This window comes from Lacerta agilis, chromosome 18, assembly GCF_009819535.1.
Source record: "Lacerta agilis isolate rLacAgi1 chromosome 18, rLacAgi1.pri, whole genome shotgun sequence".
NCBI classification, from domain to species: Eukaryota; Metazoa; Chordata; class Lepidosauria; order Squamata; family Lacertidae; genus Lacerta; species Lacerta agilis.
The window spans coordinates 11,271,124-11,289,023 of NC_046329.1; the positions used below are offsets into that span (position 1 = coordinate 11,271,124).

The 17,900-nt window shown below is 52.0% G+C and overlaps 1 protein-coding gene across 1 annotated transcript in view; it reads right to left on the reverse strand.

The window, feature by feature from the left end:
* Window positions 1-17,605, reverse strand: part of MAST3 (microtubule associated serine/threonine kinase 3) — a 47,218-nt gene extending 29,613 nt beyond the window's left edge. The window contains exons 1-2 of the mRNA XM_033136941.1: window positions 17,532-17,605; window positions 11,135-11,166 (exon numbers count right to left, since the gene is read on the reverse strand). Coding sequence (XP_032992832.1) covers window positions 11,135-11,166; window positions 17,532-17,570 — 71 coding nt within the window. The 5' untranslated portion in view covers window positions 17,571-17,605. The remainder of the gene's footprint in view (window positions 1-11,134; window positions 11,167-17,531) is intronic.
* Between the last annotated feature and the right edge of the window lie 295 nt (window positions 17,606-17,900).

A 17,900-nucleotide genomic window follows, 5' to 3' on the forward strand; every position in this document is an offset into this window, starting at 1 on the left:
AGCCAAGCGCAGTTCTGCATCTACTGCCTTGACAGTGAATGGAGAATGAATTTAGTTACAAAACAATTGTGGCCAGGTGAAAACATTAGCAGGATTTTAACAAAAAAAACTATGGACAATTCAGACCGATGGAAAATCGGGATATGCAGTTGTAAACATTGTTATTAAGATGTGGGGAGGGGGAGTCTTGAGATTCAGAGTAATCTCATTTTATGGATTTTTAATTGATTTTGTTACATGTTTATACGTTTCAAAATCAAATAAAAACACATATACTGTATATATATAGAGAATGCAGTCAACGTGGCCACTGAAAACCACTGAACTGATCCAATACCTTTTTTAAAGCTGCCAGTCAGAACCTAGGAGGAGCCCCTGTGGCAGCAGGATCAGGCCCAAAGGGGCTTGCCTAGCCCAAAATCCTGTCCTCCCCATGGCCACCCAAAGGGAAGCCAGCAAGCGGAATGCGAGAGAGCAAAAAAAAAAGCCTTGCGTCTCCGCCGTCCTAAGGTAGACTGCCTCTGCTCAAAGAGGCTCCACTGAGGAATCCTAAGCAACCGTGAAGAGCTTGGTTGCTGGATCAGGACCCAAGGGGGGGAGGGGGGATCCCATCCAGTCAGGCTTCCTGTCCTCAGAGTGGCCAACCAGTTCAACCAGTGACTGGACCTCATTCCAGCCTCCAGCAGCAGAGGGGCATCAACGCCACCCTTGAAAAGTCTTCTCCTTCCCCACCACATTCCTGGAATTCTGCCCCCCCCCTTCCACATCCTTGGAGCCTGAGTCAGGAACCAGCCTTGTTTCTCACCCAGGAAAGTCCCCCCACCACCAATGATCCAGGGTTCATTTTAGGAGACAAATTGGGCGCGCGGGACAGTTTTTGGGGAGAATTTCCCCTGAAACCTCACATTGCCTTTTTTGGGTGGGGAAGGGGAAGGAAGCCTGAGGCCAAAGGAGATCGGTGACCTCGGATGCTCCGGGTCTCCAAACCAGCCCCCCTCCCTCCCTCACAATCTGGCCGAAGGGATTATGTCCTAATCTGTACAAGCGCACACAGATTAACGGGGCCGGGGGGGGGGGGAGAGAAGAGGCGGGAGAGGAAGACGGAGGAACAGCCAACCTGTTATTCAGCGAGAGAGAGAGATCAAAACACAAAGGAAGGAGATGATAGACTTTCGGGTGGATAATATATTAATTTAAAAAGTCACAGCCCAGAAATTACGAGTACAAAATGCTATTTCGGAGCGGGTGGGGCTCCCTGCACAAAAGCCCCCTCCATACAGAAACACACACAGGCGAGAGAGGAGAGGCGCCTCTGGGTGGTGATTGTTAAAAACCCTTTTGCAACGCTCTGACCCAGGAAGCTTGGCGCGCCTGGGAACGACCCCCAAAAAAGAATCCGTGCGCGGGGGTTTGTGCAATGCACACCACCCCCGGGAGGATGGGAACAAACTCTCAGCGAGCAACGCCTCCCCTCATCCCTCCGGCAAGGCGCTTCTTCCCCCCCACCCTCTCCAAAAAGCAGCTCCGCTCGGTGCGTAATTGCGCCCAGAAGCGCCCCGGCGCGTCTCGTTCGCTCCTTGGCTGCGCGCCTCCGCCTTGGTTACCTCTTGGAGCGCTGGCTCAGGGCGCCCGGCGGGGCCCCCCAAGTGCCGGGGTCCGACATCGCCGGCCACAGAGGGTCCTCCTCCTCCTCCTCCGCTGGGCGCCGTCACTGCCTTCCGAGGGCCGCCGGCCTACAAGCCCAGGGCGCTACACAGCGCCCCCTCCCGAGATTTGCGCAGCAGAGAGACAAACACACACCCAACCCCCGCCCGCCCCCAAATTCCTTTCGCACGTGCGCCGGGGGATCGGTTGGAAAAGGTTCACCAATGGGCCGCCGAAACGATCCCGGGATGCGGCGACTCCGGGAAAGCGCGCAGCGTTAGGGTTGTTTTTTTTTCAGTTTAGAAGAGGCGACGTGAGAGAGGTTTGCAAAAGGATGGCACGACGTGGAGAGAAAAAGGTTTTCTACCTCCCTCTCTCCTCGCGCATACCTAAAGCACAAAGTTGGAAGAATCAGGACAGATCAGAGAAAGCGCTCCTTCGTGTATGCGCATTGTTGTTGTTGTTTAGTCGTGTCCGCCTCTTCCTGACCCCATGGACCAGAGCACGCCAGGCCTCCTGTCTTCCACTTCCCCCACAGTTTGGTCAGACTCATGCCGGTCGCTTAGAGAACACTGTCCCACCATCTCATCCTCTGTCGTCCCCTTCTCCTTGTGCCCTCCATCTTTCCCAGCATCAGGGTCTTTTCCAGGGAGTCTTCTCTTCTCATGAGGTGGCCAAGTCTTGGAGCCTCAGCTTCAGGATCTGTCCTTCCAGTGAGCATGATTTCCTTCAGAATGGAGAGTTTGATCTCCTTTGCAGTCCATGGGACTCTCAAGAGTCTCCTCCAGGCTCCAGCACCATAATTCAAAAGCATCCATTCTTCGGCGATCAGCCTTCTTTATGGTCCAGCTCTCACTTCCGTACATTACTACTGGGAAAACCATCGCTTTAACTATACGGACCTTTGTCGGCAAGGTGATGTCTCTGCTTTTGAAGATGCAGTCTAGGTTTGCCATTGCTTTCCTCCCAAGAAGCAGCCGTCTTCTAATTTCGTAGCTGCACAGTTAAAGCACTGAACGCACTTCGGCCAACCTGCATGCCTTTCAAAGAAGATTTCACAAACTCGTGGAGAAGGCCTGGCTGTCAACGGCTGCCAGCTATGGTGGCTCTTCCTCGCAGTGCTTTTGCACCTCAGTTGCTGGAAGCCAGAGGAGGAAGGGGGCTTTCCGGCGGTTCCCTCCCTGCGAGAAGCAAATTTACAGGGAAGCAGGCAGAGGGCCTTCTCGGTGGTGGCGCCTGCCCTGTGGAACACCCTCCCACCAGATGTCAAGGAAATAAACAACTACAGTGGTACCTCGGTTTACGAACTTAATCCGTTCCGGGAATGTCCGTTCTTAAACTGAAACCGTTCTTAAAACCGAGGCGCGCTTTCCCTAAGGAGGCCTCCTGCCGCCGGTGCCCTTCCACCGTTCAGCCTCCATTCGTACACAGAGGTAAAGTTCTCAAATGAAGACACTATTTCCGGTTTTGTGGAGTTCATAAACCGAATAGTTCGTAAACAGGGCTGTTCTTAAACCGAGGTACCAGTGCATCTGGCTTTTAGAAGACATTTGAAGGCAACCCTGTGCAGGGAAGCTTTGAATGTTTGGTGTCTTGCTGTGTTTGTTGGAAGCTGACAGAGTGTTTGGGATAACCCAGTCAGATTGGAAGGTCGGCGGTTCGAATCCCCGCAATGACGGGGTGAGCTCCCGTTGCTCTGTCCCAGCTCCTGCCAACCTAGCAGTTTGAAAGCATGCCAGTGCAAGTAGATAAATAAGTACCGCTGGGTCGGGAAGGTAAACGGCTAGTTTTGGTCTAGTTTTGGGTTTCCTACGCTTAGTTTTGCTTAGTTTTGCTTAATTTGCGAAGCAACGCACTTTCAACTGAAACACTCCAAACTAGGTGAAATAAGCATGGTAGAAGCTTATTGGCGCCAGAAGCGGTTTAGTCCTGCCGGCCGCATGACCCTGAAAACTGTCTGTGCACAAACGCCGGCTCCCTCGGCCTGAAAGCGAGATGAGCGCCGCAACCCCATAGTCGCCTTTGACTGGACTTAACCGTCCGGGGAAACTCAGCCAGATGGGCGGGGTACAAATAATAAATTATTGTTATTATGATAATCATTTGAAACCAAAGCCAAGTAAGTCACTACAGAGCCCATGGTGCAGTTTTGCAGCGATGGGAGAGCTGTGGCCTTAGAAAGCAAAGTGGATAACTACAGAACCCATGAGCCAGTGCTACTGTGATGAGAAAACACAGGAGAGAGAGAGAAAGAAAGAAAGAAAGGAAGGAAGGAAGGAAGGAAGGAAGGAAGAAAGATGGGAGACTTAAAGCTTGGAGTTGCAAAGCCTGTGAGTTTGAACCCATGCCTCCTCACACCATCCATGCAACAATGCTCTCTCTCTCTCCCCCTGTCTTCTCTCTTTCTCTCTCTGTGCACATGACAACTGTGGAGGGAAGCAGGCTGCCCAGGCAAGCAGGGTGGCGTAGGGCCAAGGCGATTGCCGACTGTGCCGCCAAGCCAGCAGCGGTTGAAGGCTGCCTCTCCATGGCAACGGTTGTCCAGCTGACCTGCAGGGGGGGGGATGGCAGAGAGCCGGGCTGCGCATGCAGGCGCATATATATCCCTCCTCCCTCGTGCGCAGGAAGTCCTGCGGCGCATGCCAACCCCCTCCCTGCCCCTGCCCCTGCCGTGCGGCGCATAAAGGTTGCAGATGTGAACTCTCTTTAAAAAACCGCCGTCGCTGTTTGATCGAAGAGCCGGTGCTCTTCGTAACAGCCGCTGGGAAGTTGGGGCTTTGGATACATTCGCAGGCTTGGAAGGGAACCCCAGCGGTCATCCAGTCCAACCCCTGCAATGCAGGAATCTCGGCTAAAGCGTTCAGGACAGATGGCCATCCAAGCTCTGCTTAAAAACATCCAAGGAAGGGGAGGCCACAACCTTTCGGACAAACAGCTATTGCTGCCAGAAAGTTTTTCCTGATACCAAGTTGGTGCAAAAACTAGGGGGATGGTGTGTCTGTCTCACTCCTTTGCCCCATGCTCAAGCTTCTGTCCCTCATGAGGGCCGGAGAATAATAATATAATAATAATAATAATAATAATAATAATAATAATAATTTATTTGTACCCCACCCATGGCTGGGTTTCCGCAGCCGCTCTGGGCGGCTTCCAACAAAGATTCAAAATACATTAAAATATCACAGGTTAAAAACTTCCTTAAACAGGGCTCCCTTCAGATGTCTTCTAAAAGTCAGATAGTTGTTTATTTCCTTGACATCTGACGGGAGGCCGTTCCACAGGGCGGGCGCCACCACCGAGAAGGCCTTCTGCCTGGTTCCATGTAACCTCGCTTCTCACAGGGAGGGAACTGCCAGAAGGCCCTTGGAGCTGGACCTCAGTGTCCGGGCAGAACGATGGGGGTGGAGACGCTCCTTCAGGTATACTGGGCTGTTGAGGGCTTTAAAGGCCAGCACCAACCCTTTGAATTGTGCTCGGAAACGTACTGGGGGCCAATGTAGGTCTTTCAGGACCGGTGTTATATGGTCTCGGCAGCTGCCCCCAGTTCCCCAGTCTAGCTGCCGCATTCTGGATTAGTTGCAGTTTCTGGGTCACCTTCAAAGGGAGCCCCACGGAGAGCGCATGGCAGTAGTCCAAGCGGGAGAAGAGGAAAAGAACTGCCGCAATTCGACCGTGAGGGTCAGGCAGGGGAAAAGATCGATTCCTGAAATCGTTTCCTAACCAAAGAGCTGCATTGACTGAGTTCTGGGAGTGGGGAAAGGATGCCTCTGGCCGGCTGGCCACTTTGCTTTTGCAAAGGCGGAGCGAGTTCTGGAGTTGGGTGCGAATTCAGGCCACCCGCTGAAAGTCTCGAAGCTCTCCAGAGCTACCAGCAACATGTCGGAGGCACAAAATGTCTCTGAATAATGCCAGTCACCGACTGTCAATAAGGCAGTTTCTGCCCCTGCCGGAGAGGGAAGTGAGGGGCAAAAGGAGGGAGACTTTGAGACCCTAAATCTCCGCGGGATTTCTTGGGCTCAGGAAGAAGGCCTGCACAAACCCAGAGCGGAGTCCCTAAGGCTGTTGGGTGGTTTCTTGCACACCTACTTCTGGCAACTCCTGGTGCCAAACCTCCTGCTCTGCTTTACTTGGGGGTTGTGGGAAGAAGGACCCCCCCCAGCCAAACACCCCCCCCTCTGCTCCAGGTGGAAGTGACCCATGGCCAAAGGGAATGGGTTCAGGTCCTCTCCTCTGGGTGTCAAAAATGCCCATCCCTCAGGGATCCCCACAGTGGGGAAATATTAATATTAATAATATATTAATTTTAAAAAATTAAAAAATGGTGGCTGTAACTTTAGGGGCTTGGGGAGGAGGGGGTTACTGGATCCAAGAGGGCTCCATTAATTGGCCCTGTCCACACACAAGGGTCCAAGTCGGCTTTGGTTAGGGAAATTCCAGGTGGATTTGTTTCCATGGGAACTAATTTGCCAACTAATTGTCCTTTAAGTTCTGTAAAGGGGTCAGAAGCTGGACCTCTTCCCCAGCCCCATTTAAAGATAGGGTGGCCTTAGTTGGGGTGGGGCTGAATAGGCCGCAATTTGGGTCACAAAGTAACTGCGTAGTTACTATTTGGGAGAAAGTCTCAATGGGGTAATCTCAGACAGCGCTAACCCGTAGTTTGGTGGGGGGGGGGGGTCACCTCATGCAGCAGCTATACAGGTTTCCAGCAGGGAAATATCCCCGGACCGGAGGGACCTTCTGCATGCCAAGCAGGGGTTCTCTGCGCCCCCTGAGCTAAGGAACCAAGTTCCTAGTCCTCATGGCTCTAAACTGAACAGAAGCTGAGCCAGACACACAGCGGAGTATTCTTCATACACTGGCTGGCAGCGGCTCTCTAGGTTTCAGGTGGGGGGGGCCAAGCAAGGACTGAACCCAAGGCCCTTCTACATGCCAAGCAACTGCCCTGACCCACCGAGCCATGGAGATTCTAAAACAGGCAAATATTGAAATAAAAACAAGCAAATACGTTTCCTTTTGCCCGCCCAGGGCTGCCAGCTGTTACAGCGGCTCTTCCCTGTTTGCTGCGCCCACCAAAACACAAGCACTCACGTTCCCTCTCTCTCTCTCTCTTTCAGACAGGGAGAAATTGCCAGGCGCCCATGTTATTCATTAAACCGCCCTGCGAGGCCATCGGAGGAGGAGGTGGCCTTGGCCAAGGAGTGGGGAGGGATGGGGAGATTGCCTGCCCCACGGCGACCGCTCCTCCCTCGGCCTTGGGAACCTTTGGACCGCCGGGTGCTGCTGCGCTACAACTCCCTCTGGCCACGGCGAGAAGGCCCAGCGACACTGGCTTACAAGAACATCACAAGAGCCTGCTGGATCGTGCCCAAAGGAGGGGCCCATCTTAGCTCACCCTCCCCGTCCTTGCAGAGGCTAAGCAGGTACCCCAAAGATAAGGCCCCGGGGGGTGGGGAACAGACTGCCTTTTGCTTGCCACCAGGTAGACAGGCCCTGTCCATGGAGGCTCTGTTTTAGGAATCAGAAGCGCAGCAGAAGAGGCCGCATTTTGCCTGCCCCCCTCTTCATTTCCGCCGCACAAACAACCCTGCGAGGTAGCTCAGTCTGCGTTTGTGGTGTGAGAGAGGGTGAAGGGAATTGGACCATGGTTCTAACCACTACACCACGCTGCCGTTTTTTTTTTTTCGTTAAGAGCGATGGAGCAATCGGGAATAAGCACTTCCTCAGCACCCGCCTCGCAACACAGGTGTGGGTGGCGCCGCACCCATAATAGCACCCCGGATTTCTTTCCTCCCCCCTCCCCCTGCAAGAAAAAGACACATCTCCCCACTCGTGGTTAGGGTCTCTTACCTCCAGGGGTGCAACGCCGGGGGCTCAGGGGACTCAGGGGGCTCAGGAGGGTCGGACTCTGGCTCCCGGGGGAGAGGCTGCAGAAGGAAGAGAGCCGAGGAGAACGAGGGGGTGTGTGAGTAAGGGTCTGAGGCGCAACCCCACCCCACCAGGAGATGAGTTGGGGGGCAATGACAGGGACCCAGTCCGTTGCCCCCCCCCATTTAGAGACGACAGCTCCTTACACGTTCAGGGAGTTCCCATTACGGATCTACAATTCCCAAAGCAGGGAACTGTAGCGCTGCCATGGCACCGTGCTGTTGAAGCCCTAAGCTACCACTGGTTGGGGGGGCAATGGGGAGAGGGAGGGAGAGAAAGCAGCTTGCAGGTGACAATATCTTGGAAAGCACACCCCCCCCCGGTTTGTAGGGCAGAGGGGGGGAAAAACTCTCTGCCCATGCTCAGAGACCCTCTTCACATCACAAGCTTGGGGGCTGGAGCGCTGTTACATTTATCCTCCCAAAGTGGCAAACATGGTTCTTCTCGTGCAACAGCCCTGAAAGGTAGACCAGGCTTGGAGAGGCAGTGATTGGCTATAAAAGGCCAGGGGGGGGGGAAGCGGATGGAGGGGGGGACTCGAATCCCAGACTGGCAGCCAGGCCCGGGCGCTCTCCCCCCTACCCCAAACGCCTTTTCTTCCCACGTGGCAGGCGGAGGTTCAACAGGTGGTGCTCTCCCGCTCCAGCCCTGCCAGCCGCGCATCTGCTGCGTGCGTGTTTTTTTAATGGGAATAAAATTGCATCAGGGCAAAGCAGAGCCGCGCGAGGCTCCTCCCAGGTAGAGGTTGGCGGCGGCGCCTCCCGGGCAACCTCTTGCGAGTGGGGTGGGGGGAAGGGGGGCCCGCTTGGCAGGTTTACGGAAGGCGCCACAGACCCGGGGTTGGCTACATGAGCTCTGCCGGACCCTCCCCTCTCCGGGCGCGCTTTGGGGTGGGAGAACTTAGCCACGGAGAGACCCTTTTCCCACCCGCTCTGCGCCCTCCCTCTCTTTGGGGAATCACCGCCGCCCCCTCCTCCGCAGCCGCCGGTTCCCTGGCAACCGAGCCGTGCGTCAATGGAGACCCCGGGATGGAAGGAGGGAGACGGGAGGGAGGAGGAGAGGGATCCCCCGAAGGGAGAAAGAGGGGCCGCGAGAGGAAAAAAAACCCGGCCGCCCCCCAGCCCTGCCCAGCAAGCGCTCGTCCGCCGTGCGCGCCTCTCCAAGCGGCCCCGGGTCGCTGCCTGCCTGCCTGCCGGCGCTGGAACCTCTCCCCCGTTTCCCCACCCTCTCCCCAAGCGAGGGCGCCTCCCTCCCTCCCTCCCGGAGCCCCCAGACTCACTCCACCAAGGTCAACGAAGGAATCTTCAGCTTGGCACGGCGAGCCTGCATGGCGACAGCGGCGGGGTTGGCAAAGCGCTGCCCCCGACGGCGCGTCCGCCGCGCTCTGCCTCGGCTCCCCCGCCGCTCGTCGCTCGCCCGCCCACCCGGCCCTCCTCCTCCCCACCTCGGAGGGAGGGAGGGAGGCAGAAGAGGGCCAGGGAAACAGAAAAGCCCTGGGGTGGGGGGCAGTTGGAGCGCGCCGCCGCCCCCTAGAAATTAAAAAAAAAAGCGCGAGCAACAAGGCGCCAGTCGGCAAGGTTTCTGGAGAAAAGCGCGCGTCCCGGGGACCTGACCTCTCCGATGGAAAAGGCGATGCGCGCCGCCGCCGCCGCTCTCAACAGGGGAGGGGGCATAGGTGCCAAGTCAACGCCCTGGGGCGCTGGGTGCCCAAGCATCCACAAAATTCACCACAAAGGTGTCAGGCACCCACAAATCTCAGTGCAAGGGCCGTGCATGGTCGCGGGGCCATGGGCGGAGACGAGAGACTGGTACAGTCAGAGGTTCGTCTAGCTCCGTATTGCGCACACGGGTTGGCAGCAGCGGAGGCTGGGGTCCCGCGCGCTCCAGCCCTGAGCTATATTGTTGTTGTTTAGTCGTGTCCGACTCTTCGTGACACCCTGAACCAGAGCACGCCAGGCATCCTATCCTCCACTGCCTCCCGCAGTTTGGTCAGACTCATGTTGGCAGCTTCGAGAACGCCCTCCACCCATCTCGTCCTCTGTCGTCCCCTTCTCCTTGCGCCCTCCATCTTTCCCAACATCAGGGTCTTTTCTAGGGAGTCTTCTCTTCTCACGAGGTGGCCAAAGTCTTGGAGCCTCAGCTTCAGGATCATCCTTCCAGTGAGCACTCAGGGCTGATTTCCTTCAGAATGGATAGATTTGCTCTTCTTGCAGTCCATGGGCTGGGTCAGGCTAGCTCAGTATTTGCCACACTGGCCGGCAGCAGTTCTGCAGCGTTTCAGGCGGGGGCGGGGGCAACCCCAGCCCTATCCAAGCTCAGGGCTGCCCCCATGGTTTTATTTACAAGTCACTGGGTTAAATAAAAGGACACATTCTACTCATGTAAAAACACCAGGCAGGCCCACAAATAACCCAGAGATGCATTTTAAATAAAAGGACACTTTCTACTCATGTAAAAACACGCTGTTTCCCGGACTGTCCCACAGCCAGATTGAGAAGGTGATGGGTCTGGATCCACCCCGGGCCTTAGTTTGCCTCCCAATGCTTTAGACGTTCTCGAGGGTCCCCTAACTTTTCTCTGTGGGCCACACATTCGGAACAGAAATTTGCTTGCGCCATTTTTTTTTCTTATTTCATAGGAAAACAAAATTAAAACTGCCAGCTGGGCTTGGTTTGGAAAACAGAACACAGCTGTTTTATAATATGATTGTGGGATGTCCGGAAAATGTATAACAATAATAGAATTTGCAGAGCCGGAAGGGGGCACGAGCGTCATCTAGTCCAGCCCCCTGGAATGCTCTTGAAAAGAGGCTGAGATACTGTTTCTGGTTATATATCCCATCGATCGATCGGTCGTAGGGCTTGGCAGTATTTGGTTTTCAAGTAAATATCACGATAATCAATATATCACAATGTCTGAAATGAGGATGGTTTTCGACATTGTGCTGCATCACCAGCTAAATATCGCAATATGTCTACATATCGCAATGTCTGATGAGAGCTGGTTTTCAACACGCACTATATCAGCAGCTAAATATCACGATATACTGATATATCACGATGTCTGAATAAGGGTGGAGTAGTCTTTCAACATCACACTATATCACCAGCTAAATATCACAATATTCTGATATATCATGATGTCTGGATAAGGATAGAGCTGGTTTTCAACACCACACTATATCACCAGCTAAATATCACAATATACTGATATACGGATGGAACTATTGCAGAGGCATTGGCCAGCTTCACAGTTTCCCCCACATCGCGATTTTCCCAGAAAACACATACACACATATCGTGATTTGCAATATATCACCAGGTCAAAAATCATGAAAACGATATCACGATACGGAGTTCAAACCGTATCGTGGGGTATATTATATTATTATTATTATTATTATTATTATTGGAATACTCCGGCACCAGGAAACACCCCCCAAGTGAGCCTGGCTGGCCAGTTTGTGGGCCCCCAGAGGCATCTATTTGGGTGCCCACTGTTGGATTCAGAAGCCCGAGTGACGCGATGCAGAACCCCGAAACGCGGGGCAGAGCCCCCTACTCACGTTTTCCCACGGCGAGGCAGGCTCAGCTCCTTCTGCGGAAAAGGAAAGGGGGAAAAGAGAGTCAGGATGAGGCCACCGGGAGCTACCCCTTCAGCCTGGCTCAGACCCCTCAAACCCCAGCCCATTGCAGGACGGGAGAGGCATGCCGTCTTACGGGAGGGGGTGTGGATCAGTGGTTAGAGCATTCGCTCGGCATGCGGCAAGTTCAACTTCACCTTTGAAACTGTTGCTGCCAGCCAGCGCAGGCAACACTGGCTAGGAGGCAGCTCCTTGTTTGAATTAGCATTTTGTTCGAAGCCTGAGGACTGGGACCTTGAGTTCCTTTCGCTTTCTCCAAAGTGCGTGGCGCTGTGGGTTAAACCACCGAGCCTAGGGCTTGGCGATCGGAAGGTCGGCGGTTTGAATCCCCGCAATGACGGGGTGAGCTCCCGTTGCTCAGTCCCTGCTCCTGCCCACCTAGCAGTTCAAAAGCACGTCAAAGTGCAAGTAGATAAATAGGTCCCGCTCCGGCGGGAAGGTAAACGGCATTTCCGTGCGCTGCTCTGGTTCGCCAGAAGCGGCTTAGTCCTGCTGGCCACACGACCCGGAAGCTGTACGCCGGCTCCCTCGGCCAATAAAGCGAGATGAGCGCCGCAACCCCAGAGTCGTCCAAAACTGGAGCTAACGGTCAGGGGTCCCTTTACCTGTTTGCAAACCTGCAGGTGGGGAGATGGGGATCCTTGCTGCCAACCAGTGCAGACACTGCTAAGCTGAGCATCTCTCTCTCTCTCTCTCTCTCTCCACCAGGGACCAAACCCTGCAATGCTGCCTCCCCCACCACCGCCCTCCTGAGCACGTGCAGAGCGACTGCCCCAGGGCACAGAGGGCAGGGTGAACTTTCTCTGCAATGCTGCCAGCTGGTGAGGGACGAAGGTCATTGAATCGACGATAAGAGCAGGACGCAGCAGGGAATCAAAGGTGTGTCGTCACCCCCAAAGCAGGGTGGATAAAAATCAATTTTTACACACACACACACACACATATATATAACATTTTATTTAAATCCGATTTTTTAAATTTTTAAATGGGCTTTTAAAAAAAATTAAATCTGATTTTTTCTTGCTGGTATAATCTTAATATTTACAACCAGATGAAGGTTTCATTTTTGGAATAATAAATTTTCCAGAGTAGTTTCTACAGTTATATCGAAAAAATTACTGATTTGGTTATATTATTATAAATACATAGATAATTATGAAATTATTGTGAGGTTTAATAAGTTAACTGTTTATATTGGGACATCTTTTCTGCTGTACTTTATTGGAAGGAGAAAAATAATCATTTCCTTAATAACAATTTAAACAATTCATTTAACTAAAACAATAACATGACAGCGTATGTATCCATGTTTGTTAACTGGTGTGGTTAAACATTTTTTTAAAAAAAGCTTAGATTGAGTTTTAGCACATATGAAAAAACAAATCCTTATTTCCTGACGAATAGCCTTTTGACTATAATGTAACTTAAATAGAAAATCTTTAGAAATAAAATAAAATAAAGATTTTTCCTCCAAAAGCATTTTATTTTAAAAATCCCATTTAAATAAAAAAAAATCGATTTAAATTTGTAAAAATCCATTAAAAAATAATAATAATAATCGATTTTTATCCACCCTGATTCTGTTACATATTTTCTGTTTAAGAATTGCTACGCTCGGAGCTTCTCTTATCGCACGATTACAGGATCGGGACCGTCGAAAGGCTTGTTTTGCCTCTGTGATATTGACTGACTCTCTAATTTTGTTCACACAATACTGATTTATTTTATCATTTGCATCTCCATCGTATATTCTCTGTTTAAGAACTGTGAAACGATACAGGTCATATACATTTCGTTATCCCCGCGTTGCCTGTTATTGCTTAAAGTGCGACAGGCAGACCCCGTCCTCTTCCTCCTCCCCCCGGCTGGGTTAAAAAAGAAGAAGGAAGGAGCAAAATGTCTGAAACGTCAGGAGCGATTTTCTCGCTTTGCCATGTTGGGGTTCGGACAGCTGAGCGGGCACAAAGAAGGCAGGCAGCCTGGGGAGGGGCTGCCAGGGACGATCAGGGTCAAAGGATGTCTTCCGCATCACTGCAAAGGCCTGGTACCCACAGACACACAAGGCACCCTTGGGTGCTGAGGGTGGGGGGCTCTCAAGGAATCGGGGACAAGGGGCAACTTTGCTGCCTCCTCCCCGAATACCCAGACAGGTCACCGAACTGTATAAAGCGCCGGATTTACGTATAAGCTAAACTAGCGATAGCTTAGGGCCCCACTCTCTTGGGGGCCCCAAAATTTTTTAAGGGGGAAAATAAATAGAAGTACATTTCCAAAATATTATCTACCTATCTATCTATCTATCTCTCTATCTATCTATCTATCTATCTATCTATCTATCTATCTATGCCACTGTCAGATTTACGTATAAGCTAAACAGGCAATAGCTTAGGGCCCCACTCTCTTGAGGCCCCCAAAAATTATATGGGAAAAAACACTGGATGTACATTTCCAAATATTATATCTATCTATCTATCTATCTATCTATCTATCATCTATCTATGTATGCCAGTGCCAGATTTATGTATAAGCTAAACAGGCTATAGCTTAGGCCAGGGGTCAGCAAAATTTTTCAGCAGGGGGCTGGTCCACTCTCCCTCAAACCTTGTGGGGGGCTGGAATATTTTTTTTGGGGGGGGAGAACGAATTCCTATGCCCCACATATAACCCAGAGATGCATTTTAAATAAAAGCACACAGTCTACTCATGCAAAAACACACTGATTCCGGACCGTCCATGGGCCAGATTGAGAAGGCGATTGGGCCGTATCCAGCCCCTGGGCCTTAGTTTGCCTAAAGTAAAGGGACCCCTGACCGTTAGGTCCAGTCGTCTCCGACTCTGGGGTTGCGGCGCTCATCTCGCTTTACTGGCCGAGGGAGCCGGCGTCCAGCTTCCGGGTCATGTGGCCAGCATGACTAAGCCGCTTCTGGCGAACCAGAGCAGCGCACGGAAATGCCGTTTTCCTTCCCGCCGGAGCGTACCTATTTATCTACTTGCACTTTGGTGCTTTCAAACTGCTAGTGGGCGGAGCGGGACCGAGCAACGGGAGCTCACCCCGTCATTGCGGGGATTCGAACCGCCGGCCTTCCATGGGCTATATGACTCTCGGTTCCCTTCCAAGCTTGACGATTCCAGGACTTTGTAGAGTTGGAAAGGGCCGCAACCCTAGCACAACCCTGCCATGCAGGAATCTCAACGCCACCACCCAATCCGAAACCCAACTGCGTCCTGTTTAGCTAGTGCTAGCCAGAATCTCCTTTGTTGTCGCTCAAAGCCACGGGTCTCGTGATTAGTATAATTTTATTTTTTAAATCAGGGCCAGGGAGAATACGGAGAGGTCCTTTGCCCGAGGCGATTCAGTCGCTTGCAAGAAGGACACAGACACACAACACAACACACAACACACGCACACAGCTGGGGGGCCAGATGGGGAGGGCAATTGGCACAGCTGTTTCCTCCACCGTAGCTCAGCAGTGGCCTCTGCTGGCCGGTTTGGGGAAAAGGCCCGGCAGGCTTCTCACCATCACCAATACTTTCTCCCACCTTTCCGCCTTGAGATGATATAAAACGACTTGGAAAAAAGCTTTTAAAAAAATCACATTTGTTAAAAAGCCAGTTTTTTTAGGAATTGTAGATGCAGAGATACTGAAGGAACCAAAAGGACTGTTCCCTGTTTGCTACAACAGCTGGAAAGATGGTAAGATAACCTACGGGCAGATTGGCAGATGAAATTACTGGACTATCCAGAGACGGCAGGGTTAATTGGGGAAATCAGAAATTGGGAGGATAGAAATCTCAACAGAGAATGGGACAAATCAGGGCCGGATTGAGGTTTGATGCGGCCCTCAGCTCCTGAAGGTAACGGGGCCCTTGATATGTCCAGCTGTCCTTTGTCAACAACAAATTGCCACTGGTTTTTTTGTGTCGAATATATGCTAGATGGTCATTTATGGACCTCATAGGTATCTCAAGCCATTTGCACGTCACAAAATATGTAATGGTTGAACTGAAATACAATTAAGAAGAAGTATATTAGTAGTGAAATAATAAAGCTCTAACTTAAAGTGTTTTTTTTTTAAATTCACAACAAACTTAGTAATGCAAACACACTGGCATCTAAAGTTCCTTTGGAAACACAATTTCCAAAGACTCGTCGTCTAGTCTCTAGAAACTTGCTATAACATGAAATGAATAAGAGGTGCAAAGATATGATGCAAACTACAATAATTATCAATAGCAGAATGTAGGCACCCTATATAGAAAGGAAAACCTGATATTTTAGGGAGCAGGCAGGGCCCATGACTTACCGAGGAGCCGAGACAACACAAAACACTGTTTTATTTCGTTTGTTTTTCATCTTATTTTGGAAATGTACATCCAGTTGTTTTTTTCCCTTTACATTTTTGGGGCCCCCAGGAGAGTGGGGCCCTAAGCTATAGCTTGTTTAGCTCATACGTAAATCCGGCACTGGCATAGATAGATAGATAGATAGATAGATAGATAGATAGATAGATAGATGTAAGATAGATAGACAGATGATAGATAAATGATAGATAATATTTTGGAAATGTACATCCAGTTGTTTTTTTCCTTTAATTTTTTGGGGCCCCAAGAGAGTGGGGCCCCCAGCTAGAGCTTGTTTAGCTTATACATATATCTAGCACTGGGAAAATATAGATTGTATTTGAAAGAGCATTGTAAACACTTGAATTTGATAGACTTTGAATGGAATGGAGGACTGCAGACTAGATGGACTTACAATATGGAGTTGGAAAAAGTTTCTGAATGAATCCACGGAGGGCGGAGGGAAGTCTCGAGATTCGGAAGAATCTAGTGCAAAATTTTAATATTTGCAGGAATATTATTCCTTGTAAAATCAAATAAAATACTTTTTTTAAAGGTGTGCTGCTTCTGCATCAGGCCCGTCTAGTCAGTCCGGTGTGCCGTCCTCGCAACAGCCAAAATTACCCTATACATCCTAGAAATCAAGATAGACTGCCACTGCTCCTGGAGGCTCCGTATGGACACAAGGAAGTCCTGGGCGCTGGATCAGGTCCCTAGCCCAGCCTCTTGTCCTCACCAGACACCCCAAATGGAAAGAAGCCCCCGCTTCCAAGCAGGAGGCAAGAGTAGAGCCCCTTTCCACTTTCTAAGGTAGACTGGCTCCACCATGGAGGCTCCATTTTTGAGGAATCCTAAGAACCTAAAAGCAGCTGGATCGGGCCAAAGGGTGGCCTATCTAAGTCTTGCCCGATAATGCCAAAGTTGCGGGTTCGATTCCCGTATGAGACAGCTGCTTATTCCTGCCTCGCAGGGGGTTGGACTGGATGATCAGCAGGGTCCCTCGTGACCTGCTGTTCTACAATTCCTGGCCAGCCAGACACCCCTTTCAGAAAGGCCGCAGACAGGAACCAGGTGCGAGAGAGGCCTCTCCCCTTCTGGGCTTCACAGGACCACATGTATGCAGCTGCAATCGAAATTATCCAAGGCCCATTGCAAATCCGGCTTATTATCAAAACGTATAGGAGTGTGCATGGAAAAACAGAAACGAAAATAAATATTTCTACATCCACAGGGGTGAGCCACAAGCCTCTGTCTCTGTCTTTCTGGGGAAATGCACCCTTCGTTCCTTCGCAATGCATACCACCCAGTTGCACAACACACACACACACAATCCCCCTCCCCACGCCTCCTGCTCAAACCCCACCACGCCAGCATTGCCTACTCTGGCCGGCAGCAGCAGCAGCAGCAACTACCGCGCTCCAACGTCTCAGGTAAGAAGGAACCGCTTCTCAGCGCTGCCCTGGGCGGCCGAGTCGTTCTGCATGCCAAGCAGCTGCCCTGCCACGGAGCCACGCCCCTTCCCCACTAACAACACACGACACACCCAAGCAGGATCCCCAGCAGGGAAGACCCTTCTGCATGCCAAGCAGCTGCCCTGCCACGGAGCTACGCCCCTTCCTCACAAAACACACACACACACAAGCAGATCCCCAGCAGGGCAGCGCCTTCTGCATGCCAAGCAGCTGCCCTGCCACGGAGCTACGCCCCTTCCCCACTAAACACACACAAACACAAGCAGGATCCCCAGCAGGGAAGCGCCTTCTGCATGCCAAGCAGCTGCCCTGCCGCCGCTTAAGAAACGCAGGTGGACTCAGACGCGCCCCAGGTGGCTGCGGAGCTGAGGAGGGTCTCTTGGATCTTTCCTCCCCCCGCCACAAGAGGGAGAGGGGAAGGGCTGCTCGGAAGTGGGGGGGGGGGCTCCAGACTCCCCCCCCGTTTCTTCTGCGCGCCCACCCACCCCGCCAGCATCCCGACTCACCTGGAGCCCGCGGCGTCGGAGGATGTTGGACTCGTCCATTGCGCTGAATGCCGTCTTCGCGGCTGCTGCTGGCGGTCAAGGAGGGTGCGAAGAGGTTCCCGGCACTTGGAGGGGAGGGGAGAGGTTGGGGGGGGGAGAAGGAGGCGGTGGGTCTTCCTGGCTGGCATTGGTTGCCCGGGAATCAGCTGATCCCTCCTTGCAGAAGGGGGGGGGCAAAGAGAGTGAGGGAGAGAGATTTTTTCCCCAGATTCTGCAATAGCTCGGGTTGTGTGTGTGTGTGTGTGACATGCGCTCTATTTTCACACAGACGCGGGATTTTTGCATGCACGCAAATGCTCAGACACGCCTTTTGCGCGCATTCACACGGGC